The 20807-nt window shown below is 39.4% G+C and overlaps 1 protein-coding gene across 3 annotated transcripts in view; it reads right to left on the bottom strand.

Annotated features, from left to right (window-relative positions):
- HDAC9 (histone deacetylase 9) overlaps window positions 1–20807 on the bottom strand; it is an 841916-nt gene that overhangs the window by 317270 nt on the left and 503839 nt on the right. For all 3 annotated transcript variants that reach the window (XM_059712491.1, XM_059712493.1, XM_059712492.1), the window contains 3 exons: window positions 19742–19864; window positions 16535–16745; window positions 15926–16143 (listed from right to left, as the gene is read on the bottom strand). In XM_059712491.1, the coding sequence (XP_059568474.1) occupies window positions 15926–16143; window positions 16535–16745; window positions 19742–19864 (552 nt within the window). The remainder of the gene's footprint in view (window positions 1–15925; window positions 16144–16534; window positions 16746–19741; window positions 19865–20807) is intronic.

Here is a 20807-nt window from a genome sequence, read left to right as displayed (position 1 = left end):
TCACTTAGGCCTTTTGTTTTATTTGACAATAAGTCTGTTGACTGCTCATCTACACAGGTCTTGAACTGTGTTTTCAAAAGTGGTTAGTTTTCCGCTGAGTCAGTGCCCATGTGAGCAACATGCCAATTATGTTATAAGCAGCACATTCAGAATACCACCACTAAAATCATGAATACAGACTTTTCTGTGTGAAATTCAAGTTTACCTCTCACTCACACCTACTTATATTTTTAAAACTCAATACACGCTTTAGAGTTACAATACCTAAGTATTCCAACTTTGAAGGGAGTTGTAACCGCTTTAGGCAAAAACCTCAAAAGGCCCTGCACACACTGATGAAGCCCTTCAGTTTCACTGTAGGTAGAACGATTGGGACTTTTCATTCATTTTGCAACACCTGTTTATTGAGTGCCAACTACGTTTAAGAGACCACTCTAAGCACTGGGAAAACAGCCGTCGCCCTGCCCTCATGGAGCTCATAGGTAGTGTATTAGAGACTGATAACTAAACTCATTCTTGCTTTCAAGTATGGTAAATGAGGAAAAAAAAGTGAAAAGCAGAGGGTGTTATAAGAGTATGTACCAGTTGGAATGGAGTCGAATGTGAATTGTGAGGGAAGGTTTCATCAAGGAAGTGCTATGTTTAGCCTGAGCCATGAAAGATGAAGGACAACGGAAAGGAGTAGTTAGTTATGTGTGTGAGGGGTAGAAATAAAGGTGAAGAGGACAAGAGAGAAAAAAACCCGTCTATCATATGTGTGGTCATAGCCCAGGAACTGAGGGCCATGCGTGAAAAGTTAGCCAGAGAGCATTGGGACACTGTCCAGGAAATGCCCTGTCACAAGTCCCTGCTTACTGAAGGGTGGCCCGCATCCTCTCCAGCTCTGGATGCTTGACTGCAGGAGTATTTAACAACCAAGAGGAAGGTACACATACCACCTGCTCAGTGAAGACTACTGTATTGTTCTTCCTCTCCTTCCCAGTTCCAACATGGCCTCTCAGTGCCTTGCCCTCCTCAGCTCCAGTGGCCTTGCCCTCTGCTGTACCTCAGCTCCCAACTCAGGATCACACCCTAGACTTGCCCTCATCTGTAACTCAACACTCACCTAACTCTCAATTTCAAACATTACTCCTTTGCTCTGGTTCATCCTCAGAATATTCTTACGGTAACCATTCTGACTCCAACCTGGAGGGTCCCAAAAACTACGGAGCCAACCCCATTCTCAGTGCCCATCACCTCCTCCCCTCATTCCCTCACTTCCCTCCTTGCTGGATGAGGTCCCATTCCCCATCATTAAAACTCACTCCCTTACCTTATCTTTAACTCCCTCTCTTTTCAAAATTAGGACTTCTAACCTGGGTTAATAATAAATCTTTCCCAAACCTAAGCAGCTGAGTAAGCTAGGAAACAAATGAACAAATAAACTGCTGAGTGTTTCTCCTCAATTTCACGATCACCCTCAAATGGGTCCTGGCAACCCTACAACATTTATTTAGTTAATTTACCCCTACTCTTCCAATGACTGTTTTAAACGACCTTCTCTCTCCTCAAACTTCTAATATCCAGAACTTTTCCTCACTCCCTGCTGATACCTTTGTTTCTCATTTCACTGAGAAAATAGAAGCATCGGAAGAGAAACTCAACTGTCCCATTCACCCTCCTCCTGTTACAATAAAAGCAATGTCTGCACTCCTGTCCCAGCCAGTCCATTGGCTTAATGCCCCGGATCTCTCCACTCCTGCAATCATCCATTCTGTCCTCCATCACACATTGCCCCTCTGCTGGAGTGTTCTCCTTTGTACACTTTCAGTATTTTCATCACTCTTACATAAACTCCCAGGCCCCCCCAACATAAACCATCACTTAGAACTTCACAGTAAAAACTCCTTGAGTTTTCTCACTTGTCATTATTTTTCCTTTCCCATTTGCTTTAGAATTCACAACAGACAGGCTTTCATCCACACTATTTGACTGAAATCATTCTTGTTACAAAAGTCAAGAATGACTGCACGAATGTCCAAGCTATTGGCAATTTAAATAGAATATTAATACAGGTCGGTGAGGGTGAAGCATTTTAGAAAGAAAAACAAGACACCTTTGAAATAAGAGATTAATATTACTAGTGTTGGTGCAGCCAAAGGCCAGACAAACTGTGTGAATTTACTGGAATGTAATTTCCCATAGAAAGCAAGTATGCCCAAGAAAATCTCTAATACTGACAAAACACTGAGTGTTCACAGAATATACCATATGTGCATTTTAACTGAAAACCTTCTAAAATTTGACCTGTGATTATATTTCTGAGGTCACTGAAGTGCTCAGAAACCACATCATCTCATCCATGAATCAAGTTGGATCAGTCTGTACAACCTCACTGACAGGGATACGCAGAGGAAACTGTGTGTAGCATCTTTAAAGTGCAACCTGGAAACAATGCCACTCTTCCCAGCCGTTCCCCTGACTCCGACGCTCTGAAGGAAACCCCAGGCAGAAAACTCCCAGAATGAATGATGCGGTGCTAACTGCACAAGAAGTCCGAATGGCAAAAGGCTCCTCTTGTAAGGGCAGACCACCGCAGCGGTTGCCAACCAGTTGTCCGTGGACCGCTGGTGGTCCCTGAGGTCCGAAAGGTTGGTGACCGCTGCATGGCTTGTAAAAAAGAAATGTTTCTTGACATAAAACAGCCACTTATGCATGAAGATCATTTATGTACATAATGTTGGTGCTGGAAGTTTTATAACATTTTTCAAGTCCTTATTTTATAAGGAAGACACTTCATGCCCAAGAAAAACCGAATCATCTCCAAAGACGAGTAGAAACCTAGACATGTTTACACCCTTCCACTCGGCACTCTCCTCTGAAACAACTATATTCTGATGACAACGGAATGAATATAAATACAATTCCAAGGTCTCCGCCAAGCTCCAAACTTGCATGTTCCGCTGCGTGCTTCACGTCTTTGCTTAGATCTGGAATATCGAATAGGCACCACAAACTTTAAATCGTTCAAAGATCATCTTCATTCCCATCCCACTCCAACGTATCCGTCACCTATTTTCTCATTTGAGTGAAGTGTTACCCAATTGCCTGGGTCAAAAAAAATCTAGGATTTACCCCCATTTTTCCTTAGTTGTCTTTTTCATAAATATTCGAAAACTTAATATTCGGTAGCAATGCTTTGACACTTTTCTTCCCAGGTTATGAAACAAACTCCAATGCTGATGTGAACAATATGTAACTATCACTATTTCACCTTCGCTGGAATAAAATGTGCTCTTTGTTAAGTTTCACGAAATGTAACATAGATACCTGGGACCTCTTGCAGCTGGCATGGCAAAACATAAAGGCGTAGAAGGTGTTAGCCTGCACTTCTTTATTTTAGGTATTTGACAAAGGCTGTTTTTGTTTAAACAGTCACATTGGCCCGTGTGGAAAAATTAGCAAGTGACATCAGCAAGGGAAAGCTACAAGCAAAAGTTACAGAAAACCTGCCTGCCAGCTCTGACTTATTTAAGATACTTAAAATAAAAGATAACTTGGTACTATTTGTAAGCTTCTGACTACTTACTAAGAAAGTCAGCACTCAGACAATGGTGTGTTCTATGTGGTTTCGAACTACAAACGTGACCATTACCAAGATGGTGATTTTTCGAATTTGTACTGTCGCTGAGTGGCCCCAGCTGCAGGGAGGGGGTGTCTGCTTACTCTCAGTGGGGTGGCAGGGTCTCTCTTTGGTTGAACATCTGGAGGTGATCCCTCAGCAAAGCTGAGCTGTTGCCTTGCTGGCGAGAGAACACAAGACGAACCATCTGCGTGGCAGATAAATGGGCGAGCCCGTGTGCATCTCAGCTGAGGCCCCATGGGTGAGACACCACGTGTCATTTGTCTGACACCAGGTGAGTTACTTTGGTGGGAACCCAGCTGAGATGAAGAACGTGATGGCTGTACAGCTTCTCCTGCCCCTTTTATCTGTGTCGTTACTCATCTGTCAGTGTGGCTCTGTGTTCTCCATGCTAGTGTCCAGCAACTGTATGAACAGTAAGAATGCCATCATCCTTTGACCATTCTGGATTTGGGACACACACATGTGTACACACTCACGCAGATAGTCTGTAGGCCAGATTGCATGATTTATCCAAATGTCTAACACTCCAGACATTATAACTCAACCCTTCAATTCTTATCAACCCCTAAGGTGATCATATCCATAGCAAGTCCATAATTTAAATGTCTTATATTCCATGTTGAACATCATATGTTCTATTGGCAAATGCTGTATAATTCATTACATATTTAAAGGCTGTGCTGCTAATCTTTACACGTTAACCCATTAAGCTCATCTCGGTGTAAGGCACACTATTTGATAAAAGTCTAGAGGTCAACAAGCATAAGTGTTTTTGAATAAAATACCTTTAAATTCTGTTTTTTAACTTTTGCCACAGAAATCCTTCATGTCCCCACAAATATGTTCAGATTTGGAATGGTAACTAAGAACAGGAGTGTATAGGGAGTAAATCTGTTTCTGATAGATATCTGATTTTCTGAAATTATCAACAAATCATTAAGCACAAGTTTGAAATTGATTATTAAACTATGTAAAATGACCTTTACCCCAACTCAATGCTTTCTTATTTTGCCTCAGATTTTAAGGCAGATTTTACTTGGAGCGTGGCAATAGCACATATTTTGTTTTGTTTTTTTTTTTAATTTTAAATAAATGTAAAATTCTTCTTTTGGAAAATAAAATCTTCCCCTTAAGCTCCAAGGAAACTAGATTTAAAAATAAGGATAAAATTCGGTCTCAATTCACAAACAGATTCGGTATACACCAAATGTTCTCAAAAACAACATGCAGAGCTTGGAGGGCTTTCAAATCTAGAGGTCTACTTAGAGGAGAACTCTGCTTCCAGCCAGAATACGCCATGCTATGCAGCTTCTGTGCATGTTAGGAAAATAACCAGGAGATCCAAAATTAAGTAACAAGAGAGAAAGATTTTCCATATATTGGTTCCTTATTCACATAAATTAAATTTTTAAACTGAAAAACATCCTTTCTTACCAATATTGAAGGTACATAAAATTAATCTAGGAACCAAGTAAATTCTTAATAAAAACTTGTTTATAACTCTAAATGATTGTCTAAAAACAATACCTGGAATTTAAATATCCTTTCTATGGCTCTCAAAACATCCTAATATTTAAATAACTTAAATGAGTATTAACTTCTGTGGAGGAGAATGAAAATTTCCTCCTCTCAGCTAGATTGAGAAAGTTAACCACTCATTCTTTCATTCATTCAACAATTTTTATTGAGCACTTATATATGCCAGGCCCTGGGAAGAGAGAGGAGCATTAGGCAAACTCTCAGTGGAGTAAACAGAAAATGAGCAACTGAAGACTGGAACTTCATGTGCTAGAGAATGATGGGGGGTGTGCCTGTGTTTAATCTGTCTGTGTAGAAAAAGCTTCTCTCAAGAGGTTGACTCATGAGCTGAGAGAGACTCCCATACCAAGATCAAGTCATGAAAAGGCTGGAGGTTGAACCTTCCATACAGCACAACTCCTGGAGGTGGAAGGAGATTCCCTGCAGACAGGAGAGGAGGCCAGTGTGGCTGGAGCTCAGTAAGTAAGGGAAGGCAGTAGGAGATGAGGTCACTTGGGGGACAAGAGACAGATCAGGACAGCCTAGTAGGTCTAAGATGTTTGCATTTCATCCCAGAAGCAGTAAGGAGCCACTGGGGAGTCTTCAGCAAGCCTTTGGCATAATTTGATTTGCATTTGTAAACGATCACCCTGGCCACTACGGAAGATTGAATGGAGGTGGGCAAAAATGGAAACGGGAAGATCGGCCTTTCAGAACATGAAATCCTCAACAAGAGAACAAGAACTATTAGGGGTTCCTCTTAACTGAAACACAGAGGACTTCTTTTTCCTTCTGTTACAGCACTGTGTAATTTTATGTTCTTTTATATTACACTAGGGGCCCGGTGCACGAAATTCGTGCACTGGGTGTGTGTGTGGGGGGAGTGTCCCTCAGCCCAGCCTGCCCCCTCTCACATACTGGGAACCCTCAGGTGTTGACCCCCATCACCCTCCAATCGCAGGATCGGCCCCTTGCCCAGGCCTGACGCCTCTGACAGAGGCGTCAGGCCTAGGCAAGGGACCCTCATTTCCCCCCATCACTGGTTCTGCCCCCAGCCCAGGCCTGATGCCTCTGGCCTAGGCGTCCGGCCCGGGCAGCGGGGACCCGCAGCTGCAGCAGCCCTGCGATCGTGGGCTCCGCTTTAGGCCCAGGCAAGGGACCCCTAGCTCCTGGGACTGCCAGCTTCGACCGTGCCCAGCTCCCATCGCTGGCTCCACCCCTACTTCCTGCTATCACTGGCCAGGGCGGAAAAGGCGCCTGATTCTCCGATCATGGCTGGGGGGCAGGGCAAAGGCGGCCCCAGGGCCGCCTTTGCCCTGCCCCCCAGCTCTTAGCTCCCCCCTGGGTTTCCGATCACTGTCAGTGGCAGGGGGCTTCTTCCTGCTTTCCCTTTTGCCTCCCTGCATTGTGCCTACATATGCAAATTAACCGCCATTTTGTTGGCAGTTAACTGCCAATCTTAGTTGGCAGTTAATTTGCATATAGCCCTGATTAGCCAATGAAAAGGGTATCGTCGTACGCCAATTACCATTTTTCTCTTTTATTAGTGTTGATAACAGAATTTTCCTGATAATCTCTTTTCTGATTTTCAGCTGAAAGTACTCTTTCTTTCAAAGTTTTCTTTTTTTGCTCTTTAAGGATAATGAATAGAGCCACAGCAAGTAAAGGCATTCTTATTAATTTATCTTTTTCCTAATCCTTGGAGATTGTGAACTGTCTCAGGACAGACAAGATCTCAAAGTCAACGATCTTCCTATCACGTGACTTGTGAACATTTCCCTTTCCCCCCATTGGTCAATCCCTTTCTTGGTAAACTGGACAGCTCTGCAAATCTTATTTAATATCGACAACCAAGAGTAAGCGCCAGGTGATAACTGCCACGTGGAAATGTGTGCCCAGAATGGCAAGGCTTTTTAATTTTTCAAACGATGCCAGAAATCCAGAATTATATTTGAAATATTTCTACTTTTAAAGATTTACCAAAAATTCAAATGCTGTTAAGACATCAGGTGGGTCAAAGACAGCAGTTCAATGGACTAGACAGAGTCTATGACTGTCAGCTAGAGGCCACCATAAATAACCCCTTAGGTCCCTTCTTGATTGAACATTCCGCAGTTTAGATCAGATAGGACTGATGTCTGCATGCTTTCAAAACACATCATCCTCAAAATTGTGACATTTTTATATGTTCCTTAATAAATTCAACTACCTTGCCAGGGGTTGGAGGTAGGGGTAGGGACTGACCACAAAGGCGAGCAGAGGGAATTTTGGAAGCTGAGGGACCTGTTCTGCATCTTGATTGTGGTAATTATATGATAATACGCATTTGTCAAAACTCACTAAACTGTACAGCAAAAGGAATAAATTTTACTGTGTGTAAATTATACCTCAATAAAAATCCAATGACTAATCATAATATTGTTCCAAAGAGAAAACAAAGTCGGCTGTATGATGAATACAAAGATGTAAGAGAAAACTGGAATAAAATTTAGTGGTTTGGTTGACAACAAAGCTTGATGCAATATTGAAGCGAGTGGGAAATGTGTGCCTTGGAAATAGTCTAGTCCTTCCAGACAATCATCTCCATTAACAGAATAAGAAAAATAGGACTATTAGTCCCTGGCTGGGTAGCTCAGTTGGTTAGAGCATGGCCCCTTTATGCCAAGGTTTCTGATTCAATTCCTGGTCACGGAACATACAAGAAGCAACCAAATGAATGCATAAATAAGTCGAAAAATAAAACGATGTTTCTTCTCTCTCTCTCTCTCTCTCTCTCTCTCTCTCTCTCTCTCTCTCTCATCAATCAATCAATTTAAAAAAAGAAATTTTAGTTGTATATAAGAATATAAATACTGAGTTAGGATTTCAGTACTGCTTATTATGTTTACAAAGCACTTTCAGTACACTCTCTTGGGTGAGCCTCACCAGCTACCTCTAAAATGGACAGATTAGAGAATTATTGGACAAAGAGGTTCGACATTTTGACCAAAGATGCAAAACTAATAAATCATTCTATGGGATACCAGAAACCTCTCTTGGAAAAGATATCACACATTCCTGATCTTGCTATTAAAATAAGCTATATATTATGTAGAACTATCTCTGAATAGAATTGTCTGTCTGCAGGTCTGTGAGCCCATTCAGGGAAAGAACATGCTTTCTTTATTTTCATTTTCAGTGTGCAGCATAATGATTGCTAATAAATCTCCGTGGAACATCATAAATTATTCCATGCCAGGAATTATTTTGTAGAACTGAATTTTTATTGCTGGCTGATACAGCTAAATTGATAGCAAGCGAGTAATGCTACATTCAGGCTATGGGAGCACAGCCCTGGATGCAATTCTGCCAGAAAGAATGGGAATACTCTAGGCCATCTGACATTTCAGGGTCACTATAATTCCTCAGATTTCATAACTATTTAGAGAAAGGGAAGAAGGATAGAGGGGGGGGGGAATCTATAATCAAGAACTTATAAGTAACCAAAATCTGCAACAAGGAGAGAGCTACACATTGGTGGTTTTCATGTCCACAAATCACTTAGCTATATTAAAAATTCTTTAGTTAAGATTTAATTATTTCATTCTGTCCAATGAAACTACTTGTCAAGGTTGGGAAACAACCAAATTATTTAGCTTCCCTCTCCCTTTGAACTCCCTGGAATCAACATCAGTCAAACTACTCGCATGGTTTAATTCCCCAGATATGTTTCTTTCTCCTATTTTCTTACCTCATAGTCATGTCCAACTATTGTTTTTCTCATTCAGTAACAGAGTCTCTGCCTAGATTAACAGTGCGGAGTGAAGAGGAAAGGTCAAGGTCCTTCCCTGCATCTTCGAGTTATGAATGCAGCACAGGGGACGTGTATGAATGTTACACATTAATCCCCTGAAACGGTCATTTAGTTTCTTTTACAAACACAGGATTTCATCACATCGAATAATAAAGCAACAAGCCATCTTCTGTATATTATAAACCATCCACTTGTAATTATATAGTGAAATGCCTCTATATGAATTTTCTATGCTGATGTAAGCTGGTATTGCAGCCTAAGTGGTGTTTTTTTTTGTTGTTGTTGTTTTTTTAAGCCGATTACATACCTACACAGATCTATTTACATTGAGCTAATCATGTCAAAAAAGCATCTATTTAAGGGTAAAGTCAAAGTTTCTCTTATAAACTTCTAGAGATAGATAAATAACCTAGGTGCCTTTGTACTGTTATAAAATTAAGCCTGCCTTTCAGTGCTACCTAACGTTTTTGGACATACTATCCATCTGAGGGGCAGAATGTAATCCGAAAATGGTGATTAAAGACGCTGCATGGAAACAAGCTGTCAAAGGGATAGAGAGAAATTAAACCTGACAACAGTAAGGCCTACTTTCCTAAATGAAAGCCCAGTTTAAGTTTCTGCTCATCCATTTTTCAGAACTTAAAACAAGGCATTTTCCAACTACCCATGGATGAGATGCCAACATGTGCATTTCAGTTGAGCATGATGAAGTCAGTAGACCTTCAACTCCGGGTTTGCTCAGGATGACTGCGAGATGTTTGCCCACGCTTAAAAAATGTCAACGTTACAACGCGCAGGAGAGGAATGCAGCCTGGCCCGGCGGCAGTTGGCTCTGCACTGCACTCCCATTGCACTGTTGGAAAGCATTATAAGCCAACAGGATATCTGAATGTCCTACCAACAGGTCCATAAATAAACCAGTAACAATGACAACAAAACCTTCCAAGATGGAGGGCAATGCATGGAAAGTTGGGAAGCAAGGCAAGGAAATGGGATTTCTTCATTCTGACAAACCCAAACACCAAAAAAAAAAAAAAAAAAAAAAAAAAAAGACGACCTTCCTTTTTGTTTGTTTGGCTTATTTTTAATTATAAGTCTTCTACTTTTTGGCAAAAATGAAATTAGGAAAACCTTGTCTCCTGCTTGGTGACAGGAACAACACTAAAATCAGAAGCACAAATCCAGGTGAAGCACAGACTGTTGTGACATACATCCTATGTCCAATTTCAGCTCTGTCACCTGCTAGCCCTGTCACCTTGGTCAACATACCTAAACCTGTTTAAATTAAGTTTCTTTTTATCTTTTTAATATATTTTACTGATGTTTTACAGAGAATAAGGGAGAGGGATAGAGAGTTAGAAACATCGATGAGAGAGAAACATCGATCAGTTGCCTCCTGCACACCCCCTACTGGGTGGGGATGTGCCTGCAACCAAGGTACATGCCCTTGACCAGAATCGAACCTGGGACCCTTCAGTCTGCAGGCCGACAAGTAAGCCATGGATAGAATTACCTTTATTAAAATAAAGCTAATATGAAGTGTTTACTTGTTAGATAATATGAAGTGTGACTCAGAAATGTAAACCTTTTGGAATGTATATGTCTAATAGTTGCTCTTCAAATTAATCTTTTTGGGAAAATATACACTTTGCTCAACAGTACACAAAATAGCTTTATTTTAGGACTGAGTTCAGGAACACTTAATAATAAAAAAAAGTAACACCCATACATACACATGCTCTGTTTATATGTGACCACAGGCATGAAAGAATATACTCCCTCGGGCTGCTGTGGATGGATTACTGAGGACAAGGAGTGGGTATGAATCATGAGGGCTTATAGAGAATATATAACATTTACGTTAGAAATTATGTCAAGAAAAGGAATATAACAGATACTACTCACATAAAGGATAAAATTCTCTTCTAAAACTTAATGAAAGCTTTCCATTTGCTCTGTTCCAGCATTTGAGCCAAATTGTATTCATGCCTTGCTTGTCAGATATAATATCTACCTGTTTGAATAAGGGCAGCACAGGACATCTGCTTGGCCTGCCCTTTACTGGTCGTGTCTTAAATATATTTTTATTATGATAAAATAGCTCTCATGTCAAAATGCCTAAGTATCACAGTAATAAATATATAATAAATACTTATATCTGGAGTGAACCTTGACATATATAAGATATCATCTCATGATTTACGTGACTTTTTTTTTTAAGTGTTGGCTCGTGTCCAGTCACAGGAATGTATAAAATATTTATCACCGAGTATGTATAAGAAAAAAAGAGAGAGGGAGAGAGAGAAAGAAAAAGAGAAAGGTAAAAACAAAAAAGATGTAAAACGGACAAGACAATCTGAGAAGTAACCAAACAAGTCTCAAGTCTTATTTCCTCAAAGAAAACAAGCTCCTTCCCTCATGTCTTCTATCCTAATACTTAACATGGTGCCTGACTGTTGACTGGAATATCGCACTCCCCCGCTCCCCACACTGTAAGCTCTATGAGGACACTGAATGTTGTTTTCTTGGTGTGCCTAAAATAGTGCCTGGCACAAAGCAAGAACTCAATATGATTTGCTAAATGGATAGAAGCACAGACCACTATTTAATTCAAATAAGTACTGAATGAAGAAAGGTTTCTTTAAATTCCTGCTCACATGGACCTGGAAGAATGAATATGAGAAATATAGGTATTAGAAAAGATACTATAATTCTAGTTAAAATAGGAACTATTAGACATGATGCTATTCTATTAATACTGTAGCAATAAAGGAATTCAAAGGAAAATGTCATTGGTCTGGGGGCAGTGATCTCGCCATAAAAATGCCTGAAGATACTTCAGAAGATTTCTGTATATCATTTAGATGGTGGCGCGACTTGAGAGTTGCCCATCATTTAAATAGGCAGTGGTCAGAACACTTCAAAAATCATACATATAGCCAAGTAATTGAGGTGTGTTTTGTTTTCACTGGTCATAGTTTTACTTTACAGGAAAATCTGTAGTAATACTTTAACTTAAAACAAGCTCAGAAGAAAATTACCAATACACTCTTACTTTTCTTTTCTTTTGCATTTATGAAGAAAATTCTATTTTAGAAGCCATTTTTTTCTTCCAATAACAAAAAAAGCAAAAGAGCTGTGGCCAGTGTGGCTCAGTTGGTTGAGGGTCATCCCATGCACAGAAAGGTTGCTGGTTCCCGGTCGGGGGTACATGCCCAGGTGTTGGGCTCTATCCCCAGTAGGGGGCATATATGAGGCAGCTGATTGATGTTACTCTAACATTAATGTTCTTCTCTTTCCCTCTCTCTCTAAAAATCAAATTTTAAAAATCTTAGGAAAAAAGTAAAAGATACTGACATAAACTTGTGATTTTTAAAAAAGGCTCACAAGTTATCATTGCATGTATGTACCATATATCAGCAATAAAAACTGTTTAATGCATTTCTGAATTTTTCTAATGTCTCAAAAAGAGAAAAGAACAAACATTTTAAGTCATGAATTTCTTATGGTTAAGCTTCTCAAAACACTTTCAGTGAGAGTAGAATGTTTATACTGATTAGCAGAGATATATCATTTGGACAGGATTTCCACTCAACTTTCTATCTTGCCCTATAGTGTAGATATAACACGAATATTATATAAACCCATCCCAGGGATACCTCTACTAAGCTATTGAGTACTTACACCATAATTATATGAGGCAAATAATTCTTACAACACACAAATTTCCCATGTAAATGTCATTGTAAATCAGGCAAAAAGCAGATAAATTACTTAGTATAATTAACAACATTTACACAATATAGTTATAACAGGCATGGATGACTACTTTCATAAATGCATTCAAACTATAGCAAGCTATGGGAAAGTCTTCAAAATGTAGTAAGTAAATCATTGTATAAACTATGCTCTGAAAAGTATAGTTTTGTTTCTAATTCTTTTAAAGATCATTAGCAATTGAAATATATCGTTAAAAATTCCATACCATGAAGACCAATAAAGTTAATATAATGTAGGTTTAGAAATAAACCTACTTATTTTTTCTTTCTTGTCACTCCCCATTTTTGCTTCCCTAAATCTCCTCTTCCCCAAAGGAAGTTGAGGGGGTAAAAGGAAGAGACATTTCAACTTATGTCATCTGCATGTCTATATCTTCACATGTGCCTGTTCCCTGATATTATAAGTATTTTGAAAGAAAAGGCCATGTTTTTATGATGTCAACTACCAGACTCCAGTTTGAATGGATTCAATACAGTTTATCCAAGATAACAGGAAAAAAATGATATAAAGTTTCTGTGTTTATTTCTCATTAGTGGGTAGTCTAAATAGTTATAGGACATATAAATATCTTATTAGACAGAAACTTGGTAGCTTTGACATCTAAGTTATGACCCTCATTTAATGTGAAATAAATGTTTTCATCACCTGATGGGGTAGGGTGAACTGTAGCTATTGGTTTCTTGATGGCTCTATTGTGAATACTTTAGAAGAGAGGAGAGGTTTAATATTTTCTTTAATCACATTCTTCTCTGTTCCCTTTGACAATGGAGGGCAGGTGAAATGTTTTCAAAATCTGGAGGATACCCAATGCGCATATGCCATCTTGATTAAACATGTGGAATACAGACTTGGTCCAAAGCCAAGGGGAGACCTGCATGAGTAATCTAAACACCCGAGCCGAGAGGGGTTGATATAGAAAGATCAGCTCCGTGCTTTGAAGTTTTCTGGACTTCATTTTGCCTAATTAAGACAGGATTTCATAATCAAACCACTGTACAAACAGGTACCTAAAAGTATAGGTTTGCTTCTAATTTTAGGACGAATTCTTAACAGATTCCAAGGAATCAGCTCCACATGGGAGAAGGGCTCTGATAAATTTTCCTTCCTTGTTGCTCAACTGCAAATGCCTGCTTTCCATCTTAGTTCCTACCACGTGATGGAGATGAGCATCGCCTATGGAAACCTCAAGTGTAATACCAAAGTATGAAGACTCTGATACCAGCATACCGTTTGAGTCTGAAACAGTGGTCACTCTAGGTCAGTGGTTGGCAAACTGCGGCCCCTTGAGTGTGGCTCTTCCACAAAATACCACGTGCGGGCGCACACACACAGTGTGATTGAAACTTCGTGGCCACACTCAAGGGGCCAAAGAGCCGCATGTGGCTCGCGAGCCGCAGTTTGCTGACCACTGCTATAGGTCATAAAACATGTATGCCAAAATATTCTTAAAGGTATTCATAGGAATCTAACAAATATCCAGATCAGAATATTACCAGGCAAAATGTAGGCTTCCTAATAACTCCTTCCACATACATTTTTCTCACTAGGCACAGGACCATTTTTCAAGAACACCTGGCAGTTTTAAGTAGTGCAGTGAGTCCACAAACAAACTTAACTCTACCATCACACAGCAAACAGAGGCAGCAGCACATTATGTCCATGAGCATTACACCACTATACCAGAAGGAAGCTGGTCCTCCTATGATAAGACTGATTTGATACAAAATAATTTGATAATTTAGAGAAATGCGATAGTGATAAAAGAGGCATTAATCTGATGATATAAAGGAGGCTGCAGTAGACTGAAAAATGGCAAAAGAGGTAGTTGGTAGTTGCCACTGCTAGCAACCTACCCGCACTCTCCATCCCACACAAATATGCATAATCTTTGAAAGCATCCAAGGGCGGGGCTGGAAGAATTTCTGTTCAGTAGTGTCATCTTCAGCCCCTGCTTCTCCCTTCATGGCTCTGCCTTGTAAAGTGGAGGCCAAAGAGAAGCGACACACTCTAGGCCAGTGATGGCGAACCTTTTGAGTTCGGCATTTCGGCATTTTGAAAAACCCTAACTTAACTCTGGTGCCGTGTCACATATAGAAATTTTTTGATATTTGCAACCATTGTAAAACAAAGACATATTTTTGATATTTATTTTATATATTTAAATGCCATCTAACAAAGAAAAATCAACCCAAAAAATGAGTTCGCCATCACTGCTCTAGGCCCACCTGCAATCAGGTAAGCAGATGAGAAAACCTTCTCCTACTGCACTTAGAAAGATGAGTAGACCTTGGCCCATGAGGTTTTGCTTTGTTTACAATAGAACAAAACATTGTAATACTAAGCCAGTTTTAAGCTATCGGTAAACAGGACACCACTTCTCAATATGATACCTCAATATATAATGCCTCCATAAGGCACTTGTAGGTGATATAGTACAAAGGTGAGGAGACAAAATCTTGATATTCAGGACCTTAATATTCTCCAGGAATGAGAAGATTCTGTTTCGTACGTCAACCATAGCAGAGCCTAGTAGCAAAACTCTGTAGGCCAGTTTGGCTTAAAAGTTCACTGAAAACGCCTCACCAGCCTGCCTGCTGCTGCTAGACGGCAATCACTGCTTGTGGCTGCCTCAGCAGGAGACTGCCTAAGGATGTGGTATGATGCAGACGTTCGTTCGCTGTCCGTTTCAGCCACAACAGGGCTGCCAGGAGGAAATGACCACAAGGTTCTGAGAAACTGTTTTAAACACTGTTTGGAACAAAGTGGGGAATGCTAAAAAAAAAACACCCAGCTCTAACATGGCTACATACGAGTTGCTGAAAAATACCTTGCTGGCTAACCTTGTCATTTCTGCCAGCACCTGGGCAAACCTTTTGAGATATCAATTCACCACCTTCAACTCTGCCTCGAGCCTTTTCTGCTATAGATACGAGGCTCTGCACACATGTGCCTGCATGTCCTTATGTATTAAAATAGGTGCTCAGTCATAAAAGACTTTGCTCATCTACAATCTCAAAATTGCTGCAAATGCTACTTCATGAACGCAAAGATGTTGAAAAACCCGGTAGTGTTATGGTGTCCTTGAGCCCAGATGGCAATCTCCTTTGAACTATGATATACACCAACATTCTCCCCTTGAGTGCATAGACCAAGGAAGAGAACCCCAATTGCCACAATGGTGGTCATGACACTTTGACTTGGGAGCTTACTTTATTCATGTGGATCTGTTGCTGGTATTGCTTCTGCTTCTCCAAGAACTGCTGGTGTTGCTGCTGAATGACCAGCTGAGCCAATGTGCTCTGAGGCAATGGTGCAGACTGGGTTCGATTCAGGGGTCTGTGACGGGGTAATTTGTGGGTACCTCTAATGCCGGGTGAAATTCTCTCTTTTGCTGCCAATGGAGACTGAGGATGTAAGGGAACTCCACCTGAAAAAAAAGTATCCACGTACACATATACAATTTTGCTTAAGAAAACACAAGAATCTACAGAACACAGATATGAAGGATACACAGGAAGAAAGCTAGGTTGGATGGGGTGAAGGCAGAAGTGCCAGAGCATTGAACAGGCATGCCTCTGACCAATGACTCACCCGTACTCCACTCTGGTATGTGAAGGTCAAATAAGGTCAACCTTTTTTTTTTTCATGGAGCTAGAAAAATAACTAAGGCTTATAGCCTTTCCCACAGTACCAGGTATCAGGGAGACCTTGGTAAATGGTAAATCTTTTCAGTGTCTTTGAGTTAAAAAGACATCACATTGCATCACTGATAAAATAAAAGCCCCCCTATGATCTCCAAATGGCGCTCTGTTAATTACCAGCTACAAGAAGCTTCTGCTGTCGCATTTGTTCTTTCAACAGTAAATGCTGCAGGAGAGCCTGGTGGCTGCTGTTGGGCTTCCCCTCGAGAGCGGCGTGGGGATGGCTGGAAGACGCCGGCACGCTGCCCCCATACTGCCCGGGCAGCGGAACGCCTTGCCTAAGTGTCTGGGCCTCGCACTTCTGTTTTTCTTTGAGTGAATTTGAAGCCTGTGTCAGGAAATAATAAAGATGTGAATCCTCTTTCATCCATGTGGCTCATTAGGTCTGTACATCATTAGCTTTTTTATTCCATACCCCATGGCACTCCCCCCCAACCCCGCAAAAAAAAGACCCATCTTACCTATGGCTCAGTAGGGGAAATGGATAACAGCCATGTCTTTTAAACTAACTGAATTGACACAAGAGACATAAAGGTAGAGTTGAAGCATTGGAGACAATTGAGTATTGGGTATCACTGTTCTGAATTTAAAAAGATCTTTAACATTAAAAATGATGCTGCCTGGGGGGTGTGGCTCAGTGGCTGAGTGCTGACCTATGAACCAGGAGGGTATGGTTTGATTCCGAGTTAGGGCACATGCCCGGGTTGCGGGTTCAATTCCCAGTAGGGGGCTTGCAAGAGGCAGCCAATCAATGATTCTCTCTCATCATTCGTGTTTCTATCTCTCTCTCCCTTCCTCTCTGAAATCATTAAAAAATATATTTTTAAAAAATGATGCTAATTTCAGGCTTAATAACTAGGAAGTTAATTTCTAAAATAGTTTAATATACTGATTAAGTACAAGGTATATTGTACAATTAAAATTTATTGAAATTTCTAACCTAAGGACACATAACAGCCATTAAGAAGTTAGAGACAAAATGGTCTGTGATTTTGGAGTCTCAAGCAGAAGGGACAATTGGTCCTTTTTCTACTCCTCCTCTAATAAGTTCACAGAGCTGTAAGTTTCCAATATTTAATTTTTCAAATAAAATTCTTCAGGTAACTCAATGAGAGGCTGTAAAAAACATGCAGGAATCTGGTTTAAACATGTATTTTATATTAATTCATAACAGATCCCCAAATCTCTAAATATTGAAAATGACACTCCAGATACTTTCATTTAATAAAATAAACTACAAGTGGAATTATATCAAATAAAAACACTATTAAGAACTTGAAATGTATGATAACAGTAATAAGGCAATAACAATTATATCATCAATAGTAATAATGAATTATCCTAGTCAAATAATTTAATGAATGGTGGTCATGTGGGTATTACAAAAGCAGAAGTCTAATGCCTCAAAATTATGTGGCATGTTTCTTTTCAAAACTCATGTTTCATCTTTCAAAATTGCTGTGCACCAGGGGAGCAAAGCAATTTTCAGTGATGGAGAAATTAAAGGACAAAGAGGTAAATGGTTTGTCTTAGTCACACAGCAAGTCAACGCAATGTTTAATCTAGAAGTGATTCCTTCTCCTGGCCTCTTTTCCTTAAAAATTTCCCACTACTCAGTGGGGAAATGGAACATTAGAGTTCCCTTTGCCAAAGCCTTGCTAAGCTTGAGAAATTAATTGTGATGGCCTCATCCACACCAAAATGGAAGCAAAGAAAAATGAAACTTCAATCCAAACCGCATTGGTTTACTCATCCAACGGCACCAAATTGTATTACCATCAAAACATTACATGGTCTGGCTTTAGGACTGGGTTCTTTGAGAAAAAAATTCCCCCTGACCACATTAAAAGTGGTGTATGTTTATGTTAGCTGATAGGACTGACGGAGAGCCTGCAAAGAGGAGTGGATATAAAATGCTTATTCATGTGTCATAAGTTTTTGTTTCAGTATTTGCTTATCATTGGAAGAGATAGGAAAAACAGGAATAGGAGAAAAACAATTTTTAGTAAGTGAAGATTTGAAAATATCCATGCATATTTAAGTTTTGTTTCATCCCTAACTCCCTTTTTATTTCTGCTAGGCCCAATTGTTTACGAATGCTTCGTGTGGAATTCCAAGAGTGTAATTGAATTTGGTATGTCTACGTTTTTCTTCTTCAACCCCCAGATATATAACAGCATCCAAATTTTGCATTCTCCTCACTTGTATAAGTGACTGTATCACATAAGGCAACATCCTACTCTATTAAAAATACCAAAAATATAAGGTGCACCTTAGACTGCTTTTATAATACGTATTGAACCCAACCTTCAAATGTATCACTTTATAGGTGTGCTTGTACATACATTATCATCCCATAAACAGGTCTTATATCCTGAAAACAAATTAGGGCACAAAATAGTCCACTCTTTCTATTATCCTGATCTGGGAATATTATAAAAGATGTGAATTTGACAAGTTGCATGCAGTGAAAGACTTGCTTCGAAAGATTGGCAAAATTGGTGCCAATGGTTAGAACCAGTTTCTCTTCAAACTTAATGTATCACATCACCTTTGCATAAGCACAATTTAATTTTCATACATTTCATAGATGAATTACTCTATGAAAAGCTTACAAATCTTTTACAATGACAAAAATATACATTATTTTAGGGAATATGTATAAAATAATTATTGTTGTCTTCTGCTAGTTGGACAATTACCTCCAAAATATCCTATTTCAGTTGTCAGGACTTTTAAAGTAATTTCTTCGCTTTAAGTCTCCGGGGAAGAATTTAATATTGTTCTTAAAGAGGTTTTCCAGATACGTATTCTTCAGTATGATAGAGTCAGTAACATAAATTCTCAAAATAAAGTCATTCACCAAAAAATAAATTCCATAAACATATGTGCTGTGCTTTAGACAGAAGCTACACCTCAGCACTGGCCGGGCGGAGCGCCAGGCCTGCTGCTTACTGGCTCCGTGATCTTGGACTTTTAAACATTACTCGTCTCAGCTTCTTCTTTTGTAAAAATGTGGCTTGTAATCTCTGTTTCATGGGATGGTCGTGTGGAGCTAATAAAATAGTTGGAAAGTGCTGCTTTTTTTTATAAAAAGGCTATGCACCATTATACAAATGTTAGTTGTTATTTTTATATATTATTATGCAAACCAGTATAAATCTGTAATTTGAAATCCGACTGAACATCTTTTTGAACGACTCAGTAAACAGGGAAGGATAATGGCCTCTACCAAGTTTCCCTGAAGTCTAATCTAAATATACCAGAGTCCCCCTGGGAAGGCATCACCCGGGCTGCGTGAGGCAGCTCTGAGTGGCGACTTACATTGAGCTGGGCTGATACTGCTGGCAGCCCCAACGTGATATTGGGTAAAGAGGGAGAGGTATAAAGACTTAGCAGGTTCATGGAATCTTCGTGAATCAGAATGCGTTGCTGTGAAACCATTTGCTATAAAGAAAAGATAAAGGAAAAAACAATGAAAGAGGAGTCTCAAAAGATTACAATACCACACATTTTACTGTGGAATGTTTAGATTTCAGACAACAGTTTCATTTTATCATATTTAGTCAAAATAATTTTAAGTATTTTGATCATTTATTTTATGATTTCTGTATCCACATGTTATAAGTAAAAAAAATCAGCCCCAGCCGGTTTAGCTCAGTGGATAGAGCATCGGCCTGCGGACTAAAGGGCCACGGGTTCGATTCCAGTCAAGGGCACATGCCCGGGGTTGTGGACTCGATTCTCAGTAAGGGATGTGCAGGAGGCAGCCAATCAATGATTCTCTCTCATCATTGATGTTTCTATCTCTCTTTCCCTTTCCCTTCCTCTCTGAAATCAATAAAAATATATATTTTAAAAAATATCTCCAGTCCTCAGGTGAGGATTTAAAAAAAAAAAACTGAATCAAAATCTTCCTCAGACATAATTACAAAATCTGAAGAAAGGGCTTCCATAGGTCATTTTGCAATATTCATTTTTATAATTCTAGCCTCATAGATAAAAATCAGTGTGTTTTTCATCAATCAGTAAAGTACAACAATAAAACTGAATAATTCTTATGAGTATATATACTTTTTTGTATTACTGAGTGATATATACATATGTATGTATATAAAATCATTATATCTTTATATGGGTTAAACATCATTTTACTGATGGGAAAACTCACACAAGGAAACCTTAGATTAAATATCACTATAAAGGACTTCCATAATAATTAATCATGTTTTAATATAAAATTTGTGAATAGACAGCTGTGGGGTGCTTTTTTGATCATTCATAGTTAGAAACGAAAGACAACGTTAAAATGTTATTAATTCCCTGTACCACAATAGCCTTCATTTTCACTGAAATATGCTGGACATTTTGGCATCTCACTCCTTTTTTA

Source organism: Myotis daubentonii, chromosome 10 (assembly GCF_963259705.1).
Source record: "Myotis daubentonii chromosome 10, mMyoDau2.1, whole genome shotgun sequence".
Lineage (NCBI taxonomy): Eukaryota > Metazoa > Chordata > Mammalia > Chiroptera > Vespertilionidae > Myotis > Myotis daubentonii.
Note: the sequence above shows the minus strand (reverse complement) of the source record. Positions and strands in the feature narration are given on the sequence as shown.